The 22075-nt window shown below is 43.6% G+C and overlaps 1 protein-coding gene across 5 annotated transcripts in view; it reads left to right on the top strand.

The window, feature by feature from the left end:
* LEMD1 (LEM domain containing 1) overlaps positions 1 to 22075 on the top strand; it is a 64907-nt gene that overhangs the window by 28593 nt on the left and 14239 nt on the right. For 2 of the 5 annotated variants that reach the window (XM_023186939.2, XM_023186940.1), the window contains exons 2-3: positions 1381 to 1500; positions 2929 to 3051. In XM_023186939.2, the coding sequence (XP_023042707.1) occupies positions 1419 to 1500; positions 2929 to 3051 (205 nt within the window). In that variant the 5' untranslated portion in view covers positions 1381 to 1418. Of the gene's footprint in view, positions 1 to 1380; positions 1501 to 2928; positions 3052 to 6299; positions 6365 to 22075 lie in introns of all 5 variants that reach the window. The other 3 variants (XM_023186937.1, XM_023186938.2, XM_023186941.2) reach the window with 3 other exon arrangements.

The raw sequence follows: 22075 nt of genomic DNA, 5'->3' as shown, positions 1-22075 counted from the left end.
GCAATTGTCTAGTGTCACTTGAAATTGATGAGGGCTCTATTGGAGGTTATTTTTGGGAAGCTGGTGAAACAACAGACAGCTGTTCTCAGGAACAAATGTCATAGGATCTGCCGAAGCTAGCTTCCAGTAAAAAAGAAAGAAAAAAAATTCTGAGGTGCTGAGGGGCATTGTCCTTTTTCTTCCTAGCATTAGTTTGTTTCCCACTGGCCTAAAAGTGTTAAGTCAGTTTCCCAAACACATAGAAAAGGAGGAAACTAACATTTACTAGGTACCTACTATGTGTGCTAGAATGTGACTCTCTTTAAAGCATCGCTTTAAAGTAGAGAACTGTCAAACTAGGTATTCCAGAACAACCCTATTATATATAACAATTCATGACTTTTTCTAGCTTGTATACAGTGTTCTTCCTAATTGGACATTGATTGATCACCAACAAAAGCAAAGTCATTATTTAAAATTGGTCTAGATCCTCCTACGCTGAATAATTATCTTGCTGTTGTTTTCACTGCAGTATTAAAAAGCCTTGAAACATGATAGAAATGTGGTACAATAAACTCCAAAATTAAAAAATCTCCGTTAAAAGGTTTGACAAATGGGTCTGTCTTTTTGCGAAATGGGTCTGTCTTTTTGCGGATTTTGTTACGTAGGTAGAAGGGTCAACTCTGGGAGATCAAGGGATCAACTGGATAAAACTGATTGAACTTGAGGTTGTGCAGATTTGGAAAGCCATATCAAGATTTGCATAAATCTATATGAATCAATTTGTGTGCCAGAGAATGAATAGCTGACTTTTTTTCAAATGCCAATTCAGCAATTACTAAGTCTGCTGGCGGTTAATTAAAAACTACCATCTTGTTATGTTCAGAGTTAAATTACAAGTGTGAAAGCTGCTACTGTTTGCAATAACTGAATGCTCTGTACTCTCTGTCCTGTCATCAAAAGGAGGGCAGGGATAAATAACTTTTATTTAACTCCAAAAAAAAAAAAAAAAAAAAAAAACCAAAACCTCTCAGCTCTTTCATATTTAATTAAGTTCTTATCTTCTCAGAGCTTGAGTTTTACTCAGAGTTCCTGAGCAGTAATGGAAATATCTGTTTATTTTGTCCAGAAGATTTTTCTCATATTCATTGAACAGAACAGTTATAAATAATTGAGCCCTAAAGACACTGGGGAAAGTGACACCCATCCAAAGTTTTATACTGAAGGCAACTAATCCCAGAAGGGATTTATGGCAGAAGTAGAAAGTGCTGATTTTTGCTTTATTGCCTGTGCACCTAGGAGGTTGGGGAGATAGGGTTATAGACACTTACATGGATTGGTAACATTTTAGTACTTATTTGTAAGGTTGTCTTAATGCATTTAATGTTTTGCTATTTCAAGGATTCTACCATCAGAAAAGAGGCCAAACTTCTATCACCATGGTGGATGTGAAGTGTCTGAGTGACTGTAAATTGCAGAACCAACTTGAGAAGCTTGGATTTTCACCTGGCCCAATACTACGTATGTACAGTATGCAGCAAATATTAGAGACTTGTCATTTATGGTTTATAAACAACTTACAAAAGAAGGAACATATGCAATAAAACCATTAAAATAGAAATAGGAACATAGAGAAAACATAAAACCACAAAGAGGGAAGAGGCAATAAATATACCCAAATCCTATTTACAGATTAGGATTGGGTGTTTGTCTTACTGCAACCTCTGCCTCCCAGATTCAAGGGAGTCTCCTGCCTTTGCCTCCCAAGCAGCTGGGATTACAGGCATACACCACCACACCGAGCTAATGATTTTGTATTTTGTAGAGACGGGATTTCACCATGTTAGTCAGGCTTGTCTCGAACTTCTGACCTCAAGTAATCCACCTGCTTGGCCTCCCAAAGTGCTGGAATTACAGGTGTGAGCCACCACACCCAGCCCATGGATTGGGTGTTTTTCATCAGTGAAAAACCAGTTACTCTTTATTATGTGGTTCAGTTTTTTTGTTTTGTTTTTAGTATGTAGACCTTGTTAACTATTTATTTATTATCTATATTCCCCATAGATAGGATGCACAGCCTTGTCAGTCTTCTCAGATGTGTCCAATGCCTGACTTGTGGTTAATCCATACAGGTATCACTTAAGTGTTTGTGGAAACGAAGGAAGGAGTTGAACAGCTGCGAGTCTACCTCGTTTAAAAAGTCATAATTGGGCAGGGTGCAGTGGCTCATACTTACAATCTCAGCACTGTGGGAGGCCGAGGCGGGTGGATCACTTGAGGTCAGGAGTTCAAGACCAGCCTGGCCAACAAAGCAAAACCTGTCTCTACTAAAAATACAAAAATTGGCCGAGTTGGCCGGGCGCGGTGGCTCAAGCCTGTAATCCCAGCACTTTGGGAGGCCGAGACGGGCGGATCACGAGGTCAGGAGATCGAGACCATCCTGGCTAACATGGTGAAACCCCGTCTCTACTAAAAAATACAAAAAAACTAGCCGGGCGAGGTGGCGGGCGCCTGTAGTCCCAGCTACTCCGGAGGCTGAGGCAGGAGAATGGCGAAAATCCGGGAGGCGGAGCTTGCAGTGAGCTGAGATCTGGCCACTGCACTCCAGCCCGGGCGACAGAGCGAGACTCCGTCTCAAAAAAAAAAAAAAAAAAAATTGGCCGAGTATAGTGGTGCACACCTGTGGTCCCAGCTGCTGGAGGGGCTGAGGCAGGAGAATCGCTTGAATCTGGGAGGCAGAGGCTTCAGTGAGCTGAGATCATGCTACTGCACTCCAGCTTGGGAGGCAGAGTGAGACCCTGTCTCAAAAAAAAAAAAAAAAAAAAAGCCATAATTAACCAATAATGTAAGGGATAAGAATAAAAATCTGAGTTACAAAATACCTTGAACCCAGTAGGCCCATATACAAAAAACAGAACAATTTAATTTGTTCTCCAAATTCTTCCTCAGCTTCCACCAGAAAGTTGTATGAAAAAAAGTTAGTACAATTGTTGGTCTCACCTCCCTGTGCACCACCTGTGATGAATGGACCCAGAGAGCTGGATGGAGCTCAGGACAGTGATGACAGCGAAGGTACCGTCATAAGCTGTACTGCTAGATAGCAACTTTGCACTTATTAATACCTTGTCTGGCATGATTTATGCAGCTTTAAACGGTGTGCAGCCTGACCCGTGAAATAGCCATGCGGCCTCTTTGCACAGAGAGCCTGGAAAATAGGCCCCTGGGCTATAAAAGGAATCTGTAACTTCACATCTGTATTCATGCCAGTGACTTGACTGGGTGGCAAGATGGGGGAATGACTGCTCAACGTGCATGTCCTTTTACTAACTAGAGTCAAATGTGTGGTGATGCCTTAAAATCAGAAATTCCTACAGGTAAATTCTAGGCCTCCTTTGAGGTCTCACCCTCTGCTTTGCGTCAGTCGATAAATCTGACCATTATTTTGGGGGGATTAAATGATTTTATGCCTATTAAGAAAGATGAACCACAGTGACAGCTCCCACCTACATGTAATCCTAGAACTTTGGGAGGCCAAGGCGGGTGGAGCACCTGAAGTCAGGAGTTTGAGACCAGCCTGGCCAACATGGTGAAACCTCGTCTCTACTAAAAATACAAAAATTAGCTGGGTGTGGTGGCATGCACCTTTAATCCCAGCTACCTGGGAGGCTGAGGCAGGAGAATCACTTGAACCAGGGAGGCGGAGGTTGCAGTGAGCCAAGATCACACCACTGTATTCCAGCCCAGTGGACAGAGCAAGACTCTGTCAAAAAAAAAAAAAAAGATGAACCAGATTATATCTCCCTGAAACCCCTCCTATGCTGACTGCCCTCCTGATTTATGTGACAACTGACAGCAGCTGGTCTCTTTCAGGTCACAGAATGTGTAGGGGCCGGGGTCTCCAGGATCTCTGGGCTTTGCTGACAGTGGCCTCTGCTCTGGGTACACCATTCTCCTGCAGTGGTTTCTAGCTTCAGGGATCTTAGGGGAAGAGCTTGGAGATTCCCACAGTTCATTCAAGGCGTTTCCATTCAACAAATATTTATCAGGAGTTCTCTATGAGCCACAGTAAAATGACAGGAACTACCATTTATTGAAGGCCACCAGTGCAACCTGGGCCAAATGCCCATCGTCCCATTTAACTCTCACAGCACTTGGCAGAAGCTCAGAGAGGCCAAGTGACTGGCCCAGCATCACTGAGCTCAGAAGCAGCCCCAGAAGATAAGCATGCATTAGCATGGGCCATGCAGAGCAGGACCAATCTGTCTTCATCACCACTCTGTGTCCAGCTCCTGGAACAGTTCCAGGCACATACCGGAACTCGGTGTATGTTTGTTGGATGAAAGAAAGTGAGAGAACTGAGATTTGTACCCAGTCTGGCTCTCCAAATGTTGCTCTTTCCACTCCATACCCTACATTTTTCTCATAATTTCTATTGTGAGGATGAACACATTACATTTTTTTTTATTGTGTCTGATCTACAAGAAAAGGACAGTATCATATAGTTCAAATTAAAAACTGGATAAACTATGCAAGTGCCTGGGGCCCTCTGAAAAATCCCCTTATCCCAACATTGGAAGTGGCACAGATACTGAAAGCTTTCCCCAGGGGTTTAGCACTGCTGGCCTCACTTGAAAAGGATGGCAAGGTTTAGGGATAAACTTCACTGGCCCTTGAGCAGGCAGTTAGCACGGGGGTACCTCAGGGAAAGTGGCTACCCCAGGCCTCTCCGGGTTGTAGATTGTGTTCAGAGTCCTGTCCCAGATCCAAGCCTGCTTCTGTTTCCTGCCCTGGGGAGGGCCTCAAGAGACCAAACCAGCACTCTGGTGAAAAGCAGTGCCAGGTTTAAGATCTCAAAACTGCTCACGACTGCCCAGGACTTCAGGTTAAAGCTATAAAACCAAGCTGTTGTGGTCTCAGTCCCTGCCATCCTGGGTCCCAGCATGTAGCCCTCCACAGAATTGCATTGATGCTAGGGCTAGGAGAAAATTGGTCCTTCCGTTTGTAAGGTTTGCCACTGCTTTAGATTGTGCCTCCCTGATCTAAGCCAACTACTGGCCATCAGGTCGAGGTGGAAGTGCTGATTCAGTCCTACCTTTGTAATGCAATTCTGTGGTTGCCACACGTAGCAAACCTAGTTCGCCGAGTTAGGTTTGAACCAGATATTTGAATTTGTTCATTGGAAAAGTCTCATAGCCACTGGTACCATTAGAGTGGAGGAGTTGTAATGAACTGGAGTGGGGCATCCTATGGACTCAGGCTTCTCCTTTCATGGAAACACCTAGCCCTGGAATGGGCTTGTAGTGGGGGTGGAGGTGCCGGGAGCCCTAGACCTGAGGCTGAGCATGAGGTCATCCAAACAATCAGTGGGTTTGATTTTTCTCATTTTCACTCATTGACTGTCTTGTCGGTGGGCAGACATAACTTTAATTATCTAACTGCTTTCAAATTTCCAATTCTTTTTTTTTTTTTTTTTTTTTTTTTTTTTTTTTTAGAGACAGAGTCTGTCTCCCAGGCTGGAGTGCAGTGGCATGATCTTGGCTCACTGCAAGCTTGGCCTCCAGGGTTCACGCCATTCTCCTGCCTCAGCCTCCTGAGTACCTGGGACTAGAGGCGCCCACCAAGCCCGGCTAATCTTTTGTGTTTTTAGTATAGACAGGGTTTCACCGTGTTAGCCAGGATGGTCTCAATCTCATGACCTCGTGATCCGCCCGCCTTGGCCTCCCAAAGTGCTAGGATTACAGGCGTGAGCCACTGCGCCCAGTCCAAACTTTTCAAATATTTTTTACTTGGAGAGCTCATTTGAAATGGATGTGTAACTCCACCATTCCTTCAGGTTTATCAAAATGCTTCCTTGCAGGCTAATTAACAACATCCTTTTCTGTCCCTAGCAGTTCCCCCTATTTTAAAGTCTTTTAGCACAGGTCTGGCCTTGCCTTCCCTGGGTGCCTTTTTGGATCCAGAAGGAGAAAATCCTCACTTCCTATCTTGGCATTCAGGAATGCATGGGGCTTACCACTGGTTCAAAGGGACAATGACTAGACTGCAAACAGCCACCCAGATGAGCAGCCAGCTTGTGTATTTCTCTCGGAGGCATGCAAATATGACAGGCCTTATTCCCAAAGGAAGGCCTAAGTCTGTTTCACGAAGGCTGCTGCAGCTCAGAAGAAATGTTCTTTTCCATCAAAAGGGCCATGTGAATTTTCATCCCCTTGCAAAAATGTCCTCTGATTGAGAGAATTCACTCTGATGATTGACGTTTATTCTGTTTGCTAGCTCAAATGTTCTCATGGCCTATTTTCCTTTTGTTTCCCATGATGCAGAGCTTAATATCATTTTGCAAGGAAATATCATACTCTCAACAGAAAAAAGCAAGAAACTCAAAAAAGTATGTACCATTCTAATGCCTGAATACTTAATACCCATATATCAAAAACAGGAAGTAGCTCTGTTCATGTGTTTTAAGAAAGGGGATAGCAAGTTACTACATTCTGTTATAGTGGTAAAATCCTAGTTTAAAGAGGATCATTTTAATGCAGGTTTCTGTATGATGAAATGATTTCCATGATCTAGCAGAGGACCCAGAATGACAGGGTCCCTCCTGCCCCTTCTTGAAAAAGCCACCATTCTGCTTCCCCCAGCTGTCACCCCCCCACTCCCCATTTTCACTATCTGTTGTCTACGTTCACATATAGCACTGAGCTCGGTTCTGGGCCCAGAGCAAACACAGATTAAATGTGTGTTTCCATCCCGTTCGCTTTTCTAGCCCCTGAGATCTGGCTTCTACCCCCAGCACCGTATTGAAGCACACAGCCAAGTGTGTGAGGGCTACAGGTTTTGGGGTGAGGCCTAATTGGCTGAGGATTTCTGCCCTCCACTTCCTGGAAGCATGACTTTGGGGAAGTCAGTGAACAGATCTAAGCCTCCTAGCACAGTTTAACAGCAGTGCCTACCTCACAGGGTGGATGTGAAGTGAAAGGCAGGTAAAGCTCTGAGCATCAAACACAGCCCATCATTAGTGCTCAGTAATGAACTCCAAGGTGCCAACTCTAGTGACTTTTTCTGTGTTTTGACCTCTGACCCTTTTTATTTGGAGATGGCTGCCTTCTTAGATTTCAGAATTCTGCCACTTCTTGGTTCTTGGTTCTGTATCTCTCTTTCTGTTCTGACTTTTTGTCTTCCTCTTGGCCCCGGATGTGCCTGTGCCTGAGACCTCCTCCTTCAGCCTCTGCTCTGTGTCATTCACTCACCCCCTCTTTGTGGCCCCCACACATGCTTCTCTCCTGAGGCACAGGTCTGCATATCCAACTGCCTACTGGGAAGCGCCTCCCTTTTCCTTCTCTTTCCCTTCCTTCCTCACTTCTTCCTGTGTTCATTTGACAAATGGTTACCTAACATCATGAACATTTTGTGGGTTACACAGACGTGTTCACGCTTCTCCCCATGGTTATCCCCCTGTACCTCAGGCTTAGGATGTCCAGGACTGACCAAGCACATTTTAGGCCACCCTGAACCTGCATCTATGGCCTGGGTTTATCCTGATGGTTCCAGCGTCTCCCCACTGTCCAGGCTCAAAGCCTTGAAGTTATTGGACTGCCCCCTCCCTGCAGCTCTTCACATACAAAGAGCTGCCAAGTCTTAGGGATTTGAATGATTTTAAAAAATCCATCTCTTCTCTCTCTCCCCCCTACTGCTATCCTAGCTTGCAACCACATTATTTATTTATTTACTTTAGAGACAGGGTCTCATTCTGTCACCCAGGCTGGAGTGCAGTGGCACCATGATAGCTCACTGTAATCTCGAACTCCTGGGCTCAAGCAATACTCCTCCCTCAGCCTCCCAAGTAGCTAGGACTACAGGTACACTCCACCACACCTGGGTAACTGAAAAACAATTCTGGCCGGGCATGGTGGCTTACCCCTGTAATCCCAGCACTTTAGGAGGCCAAGGTGGGAGGATTGCCTGAGCTCAAGAGTTCAAGACTCAGCCCGGGCAACCTAGGGAGACCATGTCTCTACAAAAAAAAAAAAAAAAAAAAAAACTGGCTGGGTGTGGTGGTGCATGCCTGTGGTGCCAGCTACTTGGGGGGCTGAGGTGGGAGGACTGCTTGAGCCTGGGAGGTTGAGGCTGCAGTGAGTCATGCATGATCACACCACTGCACTCCAGCCTGGGCAACAGCATGAGACCCCATCTCAAAATAACTTTTTTTCTTTCTTCTTTTTTTTGTGTAGAGACTCACACTGTGTAGGATCTCACACTGTTGCCCAGGCTGGTCTCGAATTCCTGGCCTCTAGTGATCCTCTTGCCTTGGCCTCTCAAAGCACTGAAATTACAGGCATGAACCACCTCGCCCAGCCTCCGTATTATTACTTTATTTGACCAATTGCAAAATCCTCCTGTGTTTGCCTCTAACTTTTCCCAATTCCAGTTCGGATCTATAAGCAGAGATTTAATCATGTCACTGACTTGCCCAGAGACTTTCAAAACAAGATGCAAACTTGCTATGCACCATGAATCAACTCCAGTATCTCCTGTAACCTAATCTCGCTCATCATCCAACCCAACAAATGCTCACCTTGTTTCTGCACCTCTCAAACTGTCTTCCCATGAACCATTACTTCAACTGTTCTTTATGCCTGAAATTCTTTTCACTCTTCTCACCCCCTACTGCATTTTTCTTCCTGTTAAAACCCTGTGATCTTTTAAGGACTATCTCAATGGCCACTTCTGTGAGTCCTTTAAAATGGCATTAAGGTGGGTGGATCACTTGAGGCCAGGAGTTCGAGACCAGTCTGGCCAACATGGCGAAACTCTGTCTCTACTAAAAATACAAAAAATTATCGGGGCATGCCGGTATACGCCTGTAGTCCCAGCTACTCAGGAGGCTAAGGCACAAGAATCACTTGAACTCGGGAAGCAGAGGTTGCAGCGAGCCGATATTGTGCCACTGCATTTCAGCCTGGGTGACAGAGTGAGAGGAGACTCTCAAAAAAAAAAAAAAAAAAAAAAAAAAAAAAGGCATTTTATCCTGGGCAACGTAGTAACACCTCATATCTACAAAAAAAAAGAAAAAAAAAATTTAGCTGGGCATGGTGACACACACATGTGATCCCAGCTATTCAGGAGGCTGAGATAAGAGGCTGGCTTGAGCCCCAGAGTCTGAGACCAGCCTGGGAAAGATGGTGAGACCTCGTCTCTACAAACATTGTAAAAATTAACTGGACATGTTGATGCACACCTGTGGTCCCAGCTACTCGGGAGGCTGAGGTAGGAGAATCTCTTGAGGCTTGGGATGTCGAGGCTGCAGTAAGCCGTGATGACGCCACTGCACTCCAGCCTGAGTGACAGAGTGAGACCCTGTCTCAAAAAAGTAATACAAATAAAAATAAAAAAATAAAATAGTATTTTATCCTCATTTAGTAGCTATCACAGGGTCTTGCACATAGTAGGAACTCAAAGCTCACCTCACCAAATCTACCAAACAGCTCCAACGGCAAAAAGGTTAGTCTGCAAATATGGTCTAGTATTTAAACTAGTTGCTAAGTTTAAATAAATGAAAAGAAACCTTCAAGTAAACATTGCCACATATGCTATAGCTTCAGCTCCCCATTTAAACATAATTCAAATTTGATGAAGTAATTCTGATATCATACCAAATTTTCTGAAAGTATTTTTTAACTTCCAAATACCTCATTAAAGGAATCCTTTCCATTCGGTAAACCTCAGTTCTGCAGAAAACCCTTTAATATAGTTCCTACAAAGTTGCTACAGCAGTAAAAGCAACCTGAGTATTGAAAATGCATCAGGTAGGACCAGTGGCCTTCAGTCTCCGCTTTACATAAACCTGAAATAAAACCACATCGATATTTTGAATTGGCAATAGAATTAAATAGGAAGTTTGTGATGGCCTAAAATGTTTTGGTTTGAAGGATTTATATAAGCCATTTTCATTCTCAGAAGGGCCTCAAGACATCTGTTCATCCTTAAATCTGAAAGTAAATGTAAATAAGCATTCGCATTTCCATGTAAAAGGTGGTAGAAGGTATGTTTATTGAGGCACTTGTCTAACACTGTAGACTTTAATTACTTAAGAGCATTTGTTTGTACCTGACAGTCTTCTGAGTGCCTAGCTAGGTAGTATTTGCATTTCTTTGAAATACCACATTTTCCTCTCATTTTTAGTTGGTTTCTAGTGGAATACAAGCCACTTAGAGATTTGGAATATGCAATTTCTGGACTCTGTTTAACACCATATGTGTCTGCTTTATCATGTCACACACGCAGCCCATTGGATTTGGTCGTTAAAGCCACTCATTAAGCCAGGTCAAAAATTTTTTTAATTGGGGATTTTTTCATCAGAAAGACACTAGACGCAGCTTATGCTACCAATAACGGAGTGGGACATTAAGTCGGTATGTGTAACTCCGTCTCTAAGTGCCCTTCTACCAAAGAGGGGAAAATGGGATTTGGGGTTGGTTGGTAGGGAGGCAGAGTAATCTACAATGTCAGGCTACATAAGGTAGGCTTTGAGTAAGGTGGCCGTATAATTTATCATCTCGACCAGTATGCTTTTGAAAAGGGACACTAACCTGAAGGGATGCTGGAACATCAGGAGTAAACTGGGACTATCTTGGGCAAATGGGGGCAAATGGGGACATACAGTCCTGGGTTTGGGAGCGGTTCCAAGGGTGGAAGTGTTTATATCTCTGCCCCATCTTCAGAGGGCTGCTGCATCCAACAACCAGAGGGCAGTTAGCCCTGGGAGGTGGGTACTCCTGAGCCCTCCTGGGCCACCTGGGTGTTTCTTTACCCTCTCCCATGCTCATCCCTGCCGGAATCTCAGTTTACTCTGTTCTCCCAGCCTGCATGCTCTCTTCTCATCTTCCCACCCATCCTGCGCATTCTGCAGGTCTGGGCCCAAGAATCAATCTTTCTTTTCCTTCCTTCCTTCCTTCCTTCCTTCCTTCCTTCCTTCCTTCCTTCCCTCCCTCCCTTCTCTTCTCTTCTCTTCTTTTCTTTCTTTCTTTCTTTCTTTCTTTCTTTCTTTCTTTCTTTCTTTCTTTCTTTCTTTCTTTCTTTCTTTCTTTCCTCTCTTTCTTCTTTTTCCTTCCTTCCTTCCTTTCTTTCCCTCCCTCCCTCCCTTCTTTGTCTTTCTTTTCTTTCTTTCCTTCTTTCTCTCTCTTTCTTCTTTCTTTTTCCTTCTTTCCCTCCCTGCCTCCCTCCTTCTTTTCTTTTTTCTCTTTCTTTCTTCATTTTCCTTCTTTCTTTTCTTTCCCTCCCTCCCTTCCTGCCTTCCTTCTTTCCTTCTTTCCCTTCCTTCCTCTCTCCCTCCCTCCTTCTTTTCTTCTTTCTCTTTCTTCTTTTCTTTTCCTTCCTTTCTCTTTTCTTTTCCTTTCTTCCTTCCTTCCTTCCCTCCTTCCCTCCTTTCTTTCCTTCCTTTCCTTCCTTTCTTTCCTTTCTTTCCTTTCTTTCTTCCTTCCTTCCTTCCCTCCCTCCCTCCCTCCCTTCCTTCCTTCCTTCCTTCCTTCCTTCCTTCCTTCCTTCCTTCCTTCCCTCCCTCCCTTCTCTTCTCTTCTCTTCTTTTCTTTCTTTCTTTCTTTCTTTCTTTCTTTCTTTCTTTCTTTCTTTCTTTCCTCTCTTTCTTCTTTTTCCTTCCTTCCTTCCTTTCTTTCCCTCCCTCCCTCCCTTCTTTGTCTTTCTTTTCTTTCTTTCCTTCTTTCTCTCTCTTTCTTCTTTCTTTTTCCTTCTTTCCCTCCCTGCCTCCCTCCTTCTTTTCTTTTTTCTCTTTCTTTCTTCATTTTCCTTCTTTCTTTTCTTTCCCTCCCTCCCTTCCTGCCTTCCTTCTTTCCTTCTTTCCCTTCCTTCCTCTCTCCCTCCCTCCTTCTTTTCTTCTTTCTCTTTCTTCTTTTCTTTTCCTTCCTTTCTCTTTTCTTTTCCTTTCTTCCTTCCTTCCTTCCCTCCTTCCCTCCTTTCTTTCCTTCCTTTCCTTCCTTTCTTTCCTTTCTTTCCTTTCTTTCTTCCTTCCTTCCTTCCCTCCCTCCCTCCCTCCCTTCCTTCCTTCCTTCCTTCCTTCCTTCCTTCCTTCCTTCCTTCCTTTCTTTCTCTCTCTCTCTCTCTCTTTCTTTCTTTCATCTTTCTTTCTTTTCTCACAGAGTCTCACTCAGTTGCCCTGGCTGGAGTACAGCGGTATCATAACTCAGTGCAGCCTTGACTTCCTGAGCTCAAGTTAACCTCTGGCCTCAGCCTCCCAAGTAGCTGGGACTACAGGCACGGGGCACCATGCCCCACTACTTTTTCATTCAGCCTCTACCCCACCCTCTGCCCAGGAGCATTTGCTGCAGGCTGTAAAATGTTGAAGGTGAAAACCCACGCTTGGACTCCTCTGCATTGAATTCCATGCCAGGCATTTGGGGCAGGGTGGGGCGAGGGAGTTACTCAGTCCCTATTGGCTGAACTAAAAGGAGCTTTCCTCTACCGATGTTGATGATCTCTCTCTTTCTGACTTCCTATTATGTACCGTATACTTTGTCTCTTAGACGTACCTTGATGTAGTCTCTTGAGAGATGATGCTTAGATCATTGTGAATAGATGACCATTCAGGGAATGGTTGCAACAGAGTTTCCACCCCTGGGTCTCAGCCTGTGAGTCAACTACTATTGAATACAGGATATTGTGCTAGATTTTCTTGAGGAAGAATATAAGTGGGGAAAAGGCATATATCCTATCATGAAGAAACTTGAAAATGAGCTCTGGACGCAAAGAATATGTGTATCAAAAATAATAAAGAATATGTGTAACAAAAATATGGACTGTGCTGGGTGCAGTGGCTCATGCTTGTAATCTCAGCGCTTTGGGAGGCTGAGGCAGGAGGATCACTTGAGCCCAGGAGTGCAAGACCAGTTTGGGCAACGTGACAAGAACCCATCTCTACAAGAAAAATAAAAATAAATGAACTGGGGGCCAGGCACAGTGGCTCACGCCTGTAATCCCAGCACCTTGGGAGGCCAAGGCAGGCAGATCACCTGAAGTCAGGAGTTCGAGACCAACCATGGCCAACATGGAGAAACCCTATCTCTACTAAAAACACAAAAATTAGCTGGGTGTGGTGGTGCATACCTGTAATCCCAGCTACTCCGGAAGCTGAGGCAGGAGAATCACTTGAACCTGGGAGGCAGAGGTTGCAGTGAGCCGAGATCGTGCCATTGCACTCCAGCCTGGGCAACAAAAGTGAAACTCTGTCTCAAAAATAAATTAATAAATAAATTTAATTAATTAATTAACTGGTCATAGTGGCATGCAAGCCAAGCTACTCAGGAGGCTGAGGCAGGAGGATTGCTTGAGCTTAGGAGGTTGAGGCTGCAGTGATCCAAGTTCATGCCACTGTACTCCAGTCTGGACAACAGAGTGAGGCCTTCTCTTAAAAAAAAAAAAAAAAAATTAAAAAGACTGTAGAGCCAGACTGCCTGGGTTCAAATTTCAGCTCTACTACTAACTTAGACAAAACACTCAACCTCTCTATGTCTTAGTTTCCTCATCTATAAATAAGCTTAAGAACAGTCTCAACCTCACAGTGTTGTGAAGATTGAAATATGCAAAACAGAGTAGTATATGTATATGTGATATAAAATATGCAAAGCAGAGTAGCATATGTATATGTAATAAGAGGCAAGTACAAATAAGAGCTATTATTATCATTAACATTATTGTTACATAAAAAGCATATTATTTAATTACCTGTAGTACAAAACAACATACTTAGTGAAAAATAACACTGGAAAACGAATCTTCAGTGTTGAACTTCTAAGTGCCACAGAATGTGATTTATCGAGTGCCTACAGATATATTTATAGAAGTAAATATACAGATATAATTAAAGATTACTTTCTGTAAGCCCTGCGTGTTGAATGAGGCAGACTGAACTTTAAAAAAACAATCATATGCTGGCCAGGCTTGGTGGCTTACGCCTATAATCCCAGCACTTTGAGAGGCTGAGACGGGTGAATTGCTTCAGTCCAGGAGTTGGAGACCACCCTGGGCTACATGGTGAAACTCTGTCTCTACTAGAAATACAAAAAATTGGCCTGGCATGGTGGCACACACCTGTGGTCTTAGCTACTTGGGAGGCTGAGGTAGGAGGATCACCTGAACCCAGGATCTCAGATCATACCACTTGCACTCCTGCCTGGGTGACAGAGACCTTGGTTTTTGTTGTTGTTGTCTTTGTTTAAGTCATTGTGCCCTCCCTCCCAGTATTTGAGACTCCTCTTTCTTAATCTTATACTTAAATTTAGCTGAGCTTGATGGCTCACTCCTTTAATCTCAGCACTTTGGGAGGCCAAGGAGGGAGGATCACTTGAGCCCAGGAGTTCGAGACTAGCCTGGGCAACATGGCAAAACCCCATCTCTACAATTATTACAAAAAAATTAGCTGGGCATAGTGGTGTGCACCTGTGGTCCTAGCTACTCGGGAGGCCGAGGTGAAAGGATGGCTTGAGCCCAGCTTGAGGCTGCAGTGAGCAGTGATGGCACCAATGCACTCCAGCTTGGGTGACAGAGTGAGAGCCTGTCTCCAAAAAGAAAAAAAAAAGAAAAGAAAATAAAGAAAAAGAAAAAGTTATTAAATCTTTCTCCACACCTCTCGAAATATTTTCAAACTTACAGAATGTTGCAGGAATAGTACAAAGAGCACCCACATTCCTTCCGCTCAGGTTCCTCAGTTGGTACCTTGTATCACATTTGAGGTGTGTGTGTGTGTGTACCCTACCATTTTCTCTTTCTGAACGATTTTAGAGCAAATTGCAGACATGAAGCCCCTGGGCTCCCCAGTGAGTATTCTGCCCACCAAAGGACACTCTACTACATAACCACCATATGACCCTCCAGATAAAGAAATCCACGCTGATTCAATGCTTCCAGCCAGTACTGAGACCCCATGCAAGTTTCACCAACTGTCCCAATGATGTCTTTTTGCTTTCTTATCCACAACCACTCCAGGAACACATGCTCCCTTTAGTTGTCGTCTATTCCTTCTCCTTCGATCTGGAGCCATGGTGTCTCAATCTTTCCCTGTCATTCCTGCCCTTGACAGTTTTCTTTTTTTTTTTTTTTTGAGACGGAGTCTCGCTCTGTCACCCAGGCTGGAGTGCAGTGGCCAGATCTCAGCTCACTGCAAGCTCCGCCTCCCGGGTTCACGCCATTCTCCTGCCTCAGCCTCCCGAGTAGCTGGGACTACAGGCGCCGCCACCTCGCCCGGCTAGTTTCTTGTATTTTTAGTAGAGACGGGGTTTCACCATGTTAGCCAGGATGGTCTCGATCTCCTGACCTCGTGATCCGCCCGTCTCGGCCTCCCAAAGTGCTGGGATTACAGGCTTGAGCCACCGCGCCCGACCTCGACAGTTTTCAAGAGTACAGGCCTTTCATTCTGTAGTGTTACTAGGAACTATCTCTACCCACAGAACACTTCTGATGCAAATGTGTGGGGTTTTTTTTCTCATGACAACCAGTTCTCCTACTCTCCAGACACCAGCCAGGTGTCCAACAATTCAGTAGAATTCTGACACTATAGACCTGGAGTTAGCGTTAGATCCCACAGGTTAAAGGGCTCAGTCTCACAAGACAGCCCCCATTTAAAATGCCAATCTCAAGTCCTGGGTCTCCCATACTTCTAATTGACTCGCTAAAAATCAAGGGTTCCCACAACACCTTGGATTTGCTAATTTGCTAGAACAGCTTACAGAACTCAGGAGTGCTCTTTACTAGTGTATTTTAAAGGATACAGCTCAGAAACAGCCAATGGGAGAGATGCAGGGGGCAAGGTCTAGGTCAAGAGACGCAGAGCTTCCATGCTTTCTCTGGGCGTGCTGCCCTCTAAGTACCTTAATGCATTCACCAACTCAGAAACTCTCTAAACTCTGTCTTTTAGGAGTTTTATGGAGGTCCTGTTACTTAGGTATGATTGACTAAATCATTGGCTATCAGTGACTAACTCAACCTTCAGCTCCCCTCCTCTACCTGGAGGTCAGGGGGTGGGGCTCCAAGTTCAAATCTTTTTTTTTGAGAAGGAGTCTTGCTCTGTCGCCCAGGCTGGAGTACAATGGTGCGATCTCAGCTCACTGCAACCTCCCCATCCCAGGTTCAACCAGTTCTCCTGCCTCAGCCTCCCAAGTAGCTGGGATTACAGGCACGTGCCACCACACCCAGCTAATTTTTGTATTTTTAGTAGAAACAGGGTTTCATCATGTTGGCCAGGCTGGTCTTGAACTCCTGACCTCGTGATCCACCTGCCTCGGCCTCCCAAAGTGCTGGGATTACAGGTCTAAGCCACCGTGCCCAGCCCCAAGTTCAAATCTTCTAATCACATGGTTGGCCTTTCTGATGACCAGACCCCATTCTGAAGCTATCTAAGGGTCTTTGGGCACCAGTCAACTCATTAGCATATAAAAAAGATAACTCTTGTAGCTCCAGAGATTCCAAGGGTCCTTAGAAGTTCTTGTGTCAGGAACCTGGGACTGAGACAAAAATAGTATAATAAAAGATGCTTCCATCACACCTATCACTGAGGAAATTACAAGGGTTTCAGGAGCTCTGTGCCAGGAGAGGGGACAGAAGACCAGGTGTATGTTTCTTATTGTATCACAGCATCACAAGGGTGAACCTCAAATTGGATTTGTCTGATTTTTCCTTTTGACTAGTATTAGAAGCCATGCGTTCTTGGCCGGAATTCTTTAGAAATGGCGCTGTGCTCTTCTCATTACATCGCCACGGGACAATGTCACTGTGTCCCACTGCTAATAATGTTAACCTTCATTACCTGGAAAAGTTGATGTTTGTCAGGTTTCTTGGCCAGGCATAGTGGCTCATCCCTGTAATCCCAACACTTTGGGAGGCCAAGGCAGGTGGATTGCTTGAGCTCAGGAATTCAATAGTGGACAACATAGTGAAACCTCTTCTCTACAAAAAAACACAAAAATCAGCTGGGCATGGTGGCACGTGCCTGTAGTCCCAGCTACCCGGGAGACTGAGGTGGGAGCATGGCTTGAGCCTGGGAGATTGAGCCTGCAGTGAACCGAGATTGTGCCCCTGCACTCCAGTCTGGGTTGACAAAGCGACCCTGTGTCAAAACAAAACAAAATAAGAACCCTCAAACATTATGTTTGCCTTTGTAATTGAACAGCGTTCTGTGGGGAGATGTTTTGAAATGACGCCAACATATTGTTCCTCATGGACCCTCACTCGTTAGCCTTAGCATCTGTAGAACCCTCTGCCTGAATCAGCTTCCACTGTGGTGATGGTCTATTGAGATTTTCTATTTCTATCAGTCCTTCTATATTTGTTAGTTGGCATTCTACTGTAAGAAGCGTTTTCCTTTCTCCCTATTCATTCAATAACTCATTCACTCACTCACTCATTCATGTAAGTATGAATTCATTGATTTCTTTTCTTCCAATGGGTTGTATCCATTGACATCACTATTTTCTTTTTTTTTTTTTTTTTTTTTGAGACGGAGTCTTGCTCTGTTGCCCAGGCTGGAGTGCAGTGGTGCGATCTCGGCTCACTGCAAGCTCCGCCTCCGGGTTCACGCCATTCTCCTGCCTCAGCCTCCTGAGTAGCTGGGACTACAGGCGCCCATCACCGTGCCCGGCTAATTTTTTGTATTTTTATAAAGACGGGGTTTCACCGCGTTAGGCAGGATGGTCTCGATCTCCTGACCTTGTGATCCGCCCGCCTCGGCCTCCCAGAGTGCTGGGATTACAGGCATGAGCCACCACGCCCGGCATGACATCACTATTTTCATACTCAAAATTTCCCAGCTTTGGCTTGTAGGAGCCCCTTCAAGATAGACACTGGGTCCTTTTGACATGTCCTCATCATTATTTGAGCACTTCCTTGGTTTCTGGCACGAAAAGATGCTTCAGACTCATCTTGTACTTTTCCTGCCCCAGGAGCCTTGATTCCTTTCACAAGATGGTGTTTGGAAGCCGAGATCTAGGCCTTCAGTGAGCACCTTTCTACTGGGTATCATTGCTTCTAGGCCGTTTTCAGTGGACAGAGCTAGAAAATAAATGTATGTATCTGTGTACACACACATACATACGTCTCTATTTTTATGTAGGTATACATAAAATAAAAAACTATGAGTTTCTATTTATCTCCAATTGCAATCTAACAATCCAATGTTCTTTCTAATTATTCACTTTTATAAAATCACTTCTCTGACAGTGATTCCATTATCCTCTGATTATAGATTCCATTAGCCTCACTGTATTTACATTTTCTCTCAGTTTTCTATTTTTTTTTTTTTTTTTTAGATGGAGTCTCGCTCTGTTGCCCAGGCTGGAGTGCAGTGGTGCAATCTCAGCTCACTGCAATCTCTGCCTCCTGGATTCAAGCAATTCTCCTGCCTCAGTCTCCTGAGTAGCTGGAACTACAGGCGCGCACCACCACACTAGGCTAATTTTTGTATTTTTAGTAGAGATGGGGTTTCACCATATTGGCCAGACTGGTCTTGAACTCCTGACCTCAGGTGATCCACCTGCCTCGGCCTCCCAAAGTGCTGGGATTACAGGTGTGAGTCACCACACTCAGCCTCAATTTTCTAATTTTCTCAGTGTAACTAATCACCCAATCACAATAACCACTTCCTTCTCTTTATCACCTGTAACTGCCTCCTTGACCATGGAACATACCAGTATCTCCTTGCAGCCCCCACTACAAGAGGGCCCTCTTCCTTCCCCTCACTGTCCCTCTTCCTTGCCCCAGGGCACACTAATGTGTCCATGCTGGTGCCCCCAACCCTCCCAGTGCTCTAATTATTTTACTACCAGGCAGGCAGAAACCCTCCACAACCTTGCTACTCCATTTCTTGGCCTCCAGGCATGCCAACACCTCTGCGTCCATGTCCCTTCTGCCTCCTTTCTTAGTGTGCAGAGCATACGGACACCCCAGGGGACGATAAAGAAGGGAAGGAAAACTGCACGTCTCATTTTTACTTCCAAATTTTAAGTTTATTTCAATGTGTTTCTGCCAAAACTTTAATGGGATTTTAACTCTCTGTGCCTCAATTTCTATTGTTGCTTATGAGATACCTTGTAAGCCTACATGAGCCTGTGCAGGGCCCACCCCAAAGGCTGCCACCAGCAGGCTTAGTGTATCATGGGAATATGTATTAAAGAACTACCGTTAAGTAGTGTGTGATTCAAGTAGTATATACAGGTTTTAGAAGACCTGATGTTAAACATCTCTCTAATAGTTTCTTAATTAATTGAAAAATATCCTTATTCCCAATAGTAGTTATATATTCAAATTGGGTCAAAGTGAAGAGAAAATTACATAGTTTCTTAACTGCTTAATAAGCCCTTTCTTCTTACCTCTGATGTGTGCTAAGGGGGCTGCTAAATGCCATCTTTACAAGGAATTTAATTTAACATTCTTTCTGTAAAAATATTGACCTCCCGGTAGATATGATCAATATATCTTGATCTTATTGATTAAATGTTGGTTTCTTTTCTGTGTAATATAACCCAGTTTTTGAAATTCAAGAGCGGCAAGAGGAAATAGTGGAAACAAACCCTGATTATAATGATTCCAAGATGATAATAAAGGTAAACTTACTTATTTTCATAAACCTGAATTACGAGCAGTGGTATTCTCCTGTAGAAAAAAATATGGATTTGTTTAGAAAACTCAGCTTTCTTTTCTTTTTCATCTAAGAATATACCCATATTTAGCTAAATTATACTTTGCTTTGTGAGTATGGATCTATGTCTTCATTTTAGGAAGAGGAGTTTCCTGTTGTACCTCCCATATGAGCACCCCTGAGTTATTTTTAATCTCTTGAGAATGTCAAGGCTTCATAAACACTAGGCATTATTCATTACAATTCTTGAGTCCAGGAATGATTTATTATAGATAATTTTTTTTCTTGAGATAGGGTCTCACTCTGTCGCCCAGATTGAAGTGCATTGGTGAGATCACAGCTCCCTGTAGCATCAACCTCCTGGGCTCAGACTTCTGAGCAGCTAAGACTACAGGTGTGTGCCATCACACCCTGCTAATTTTTAAAATTTTTGTGGAGATCTTGCTGCATTGCCCAGGCTAGTCTTGAACTCCTGGGCTCAAGGGACCCTCCTGCCTTGGCCTCCCAAAGCACTGAGACTACAGGTGTGAGCCACTGTGCCCAGCCTGTAGATAATTATGGATCATGGAATTTTGTATTTGAAAGGCATCTTGGAGGAGGCTATGTGATTTATCTTACAGATGAGGAAACAGGCAGAAAGGGAATATGACTTGCCCAAGACCACATAGAGGATTAGAGGAAAATTGGAAATAGAAACTAGTGTCCTAATTTCCATTCTGTTGCCCTCTCCATTATATCAAAAGGCCACAGGGGAGGAAAAACGACCAGGCACCTGAGTGATGAAATAGCTCCCCTCAGTGTCCTTTCTGTGGTATTACAGAAGGACTTGGGACATCTGTTTTCCCATGGAAGCAAAGGCTGGTCTTTCTGATGATTGTTGCGTAGCGAGAGTCCATGGGAGGCACTTCTTCGTGACCCTTCCACTCCGCAAACTAAAACCGTGGCACAGAAATTAGCACAGTTAGAAATAGGCTGACATATGCAGATTGGTAGCTGGAATTAGCCCAAGTGAGGAGGAAAAAACTGTGTCTGAAAATCTTTTAAAATAAAAGACATTATGCATATGAAAAAGAATAAAGAATTACGTAATGAGAAGTTGGATTCCCATGCCAAAGATTAAAAAATAAATCATTGCTGAATCAGTTGAAGCCCCCACTGTATCCCTCTTGGGACATCTTCCTGTTCCCTCATGGCAACCACTAACCTGAATTTGCTACTTATTCTTCTTTCTCTTTTCTTCATAGTATCCACAAACTTTAGTTTAGTTTTTCATGATTTTGTATTTTATTTAAACGATATTATACTGCAAGTTTTCTTCTGCAGCTTCCCTTACCATTCAGCATCATGCTGTGACCTTACGTGGTCATTACTGGTAGCTTTAGTTCACTTATTTTCACTGCTATATAGAATTACTGGAGAAGTATTTTTACTCATTCCCTATTTGTTGGACATTTGGATTGTTTTCAGATTTTTGTAACACAAACAATGCTGTTACAAACTTTGTGGTACAGGACCCAGTGTGTATATGTGTAAGAATTTTTTTTCTGATTGCGTGAATGTACCTACAAGTAGGACTGTTGAATGGAAGGGGTCTACCCATGTTCAACTTAAGAGATTATATTAAATTGCTCTACAACATGGTTGCACCATTTTTTGCTTCCCCCAGCAATATATTAAGAACTCCAGGAGCTGGGCATGGTGGCTAATGCCTTTTATCCCAGCACTTTGAGAGTCCAAGGTGGGAGAAGTTCAAGTAAGGAGTTCAAGACCAACCTGGGCAATATAGCAAGACCCTGTCTCTAAAAATAAAATTTAAGAAAAAAATTAGCTGAGCAGTCCTCGCTTCTCAGGCGACCAAAGCAGAAGGATGGCTTGAGCCTGGGAGTTCAAGGCTACAATGAAATTTGATCCTGCCACTGCATTCCAGCCTGGGAGACAGAGCAAGATCCTGTCTTAAAAAAGAAAAAAAATGCTCCATTGTTCTAAATCTTCTTCAGAATTTAGCGTTGCTAGATTTATTTTTCTCAATGTGGTGGGTGTAAGATGGTATTTTATTATTGTAATTTGTATGTATTTTATTATTAATAAGTTTGGGCATCTTTTCACAATTATTGGTCATTTGTGTTTTCTCATCTGTGAAATGCCTATTCATGTCTTTTGCCCATTTTTTATTAGGTTGTTTATCTTTTTCTTGTTAATTTATAGGAGCTCCTTGTATATTGTGGTTACCAATTTTTTGTTAGCTATATGTGTAGCATGTATCTTCTAGTAGTTTTGAATTATCTTTTTACTCTCTTCTTGGTGCCTTTTAAAAATTAAATGTGCTTATATTTGTAGTTTTTATTTTGAAGTAATTTCTTTTTTCTTTTTTTGAGACAGAATTTTGCTCTTGTTGCCCAGGCTGGATTGCAATGGCATGAACTCGGCTCACTGCAACCTCCGTCTCCCGAGTTCAAGCAATTC

The sequence above is a fragment of the Piliocolobus tephrosceles genome, chromosome 1, assembly GCF_002776525.5.
Source record: "Piliocolobus tephrosceles isolate RC106 chromosome 1, ASM277652v3, whole genome shotgun sequence".
NCBI lineage: Eukaryota > Metazoa > Chordata > Mammalia > Primates > Cercopithecidae > Piliocolobus > Piliocolobus tephrosceles.
Note: the sequence above shows the minus strand (reverse complement) of the source record. Positions and strands in the feature narration are given on the sequence as shown.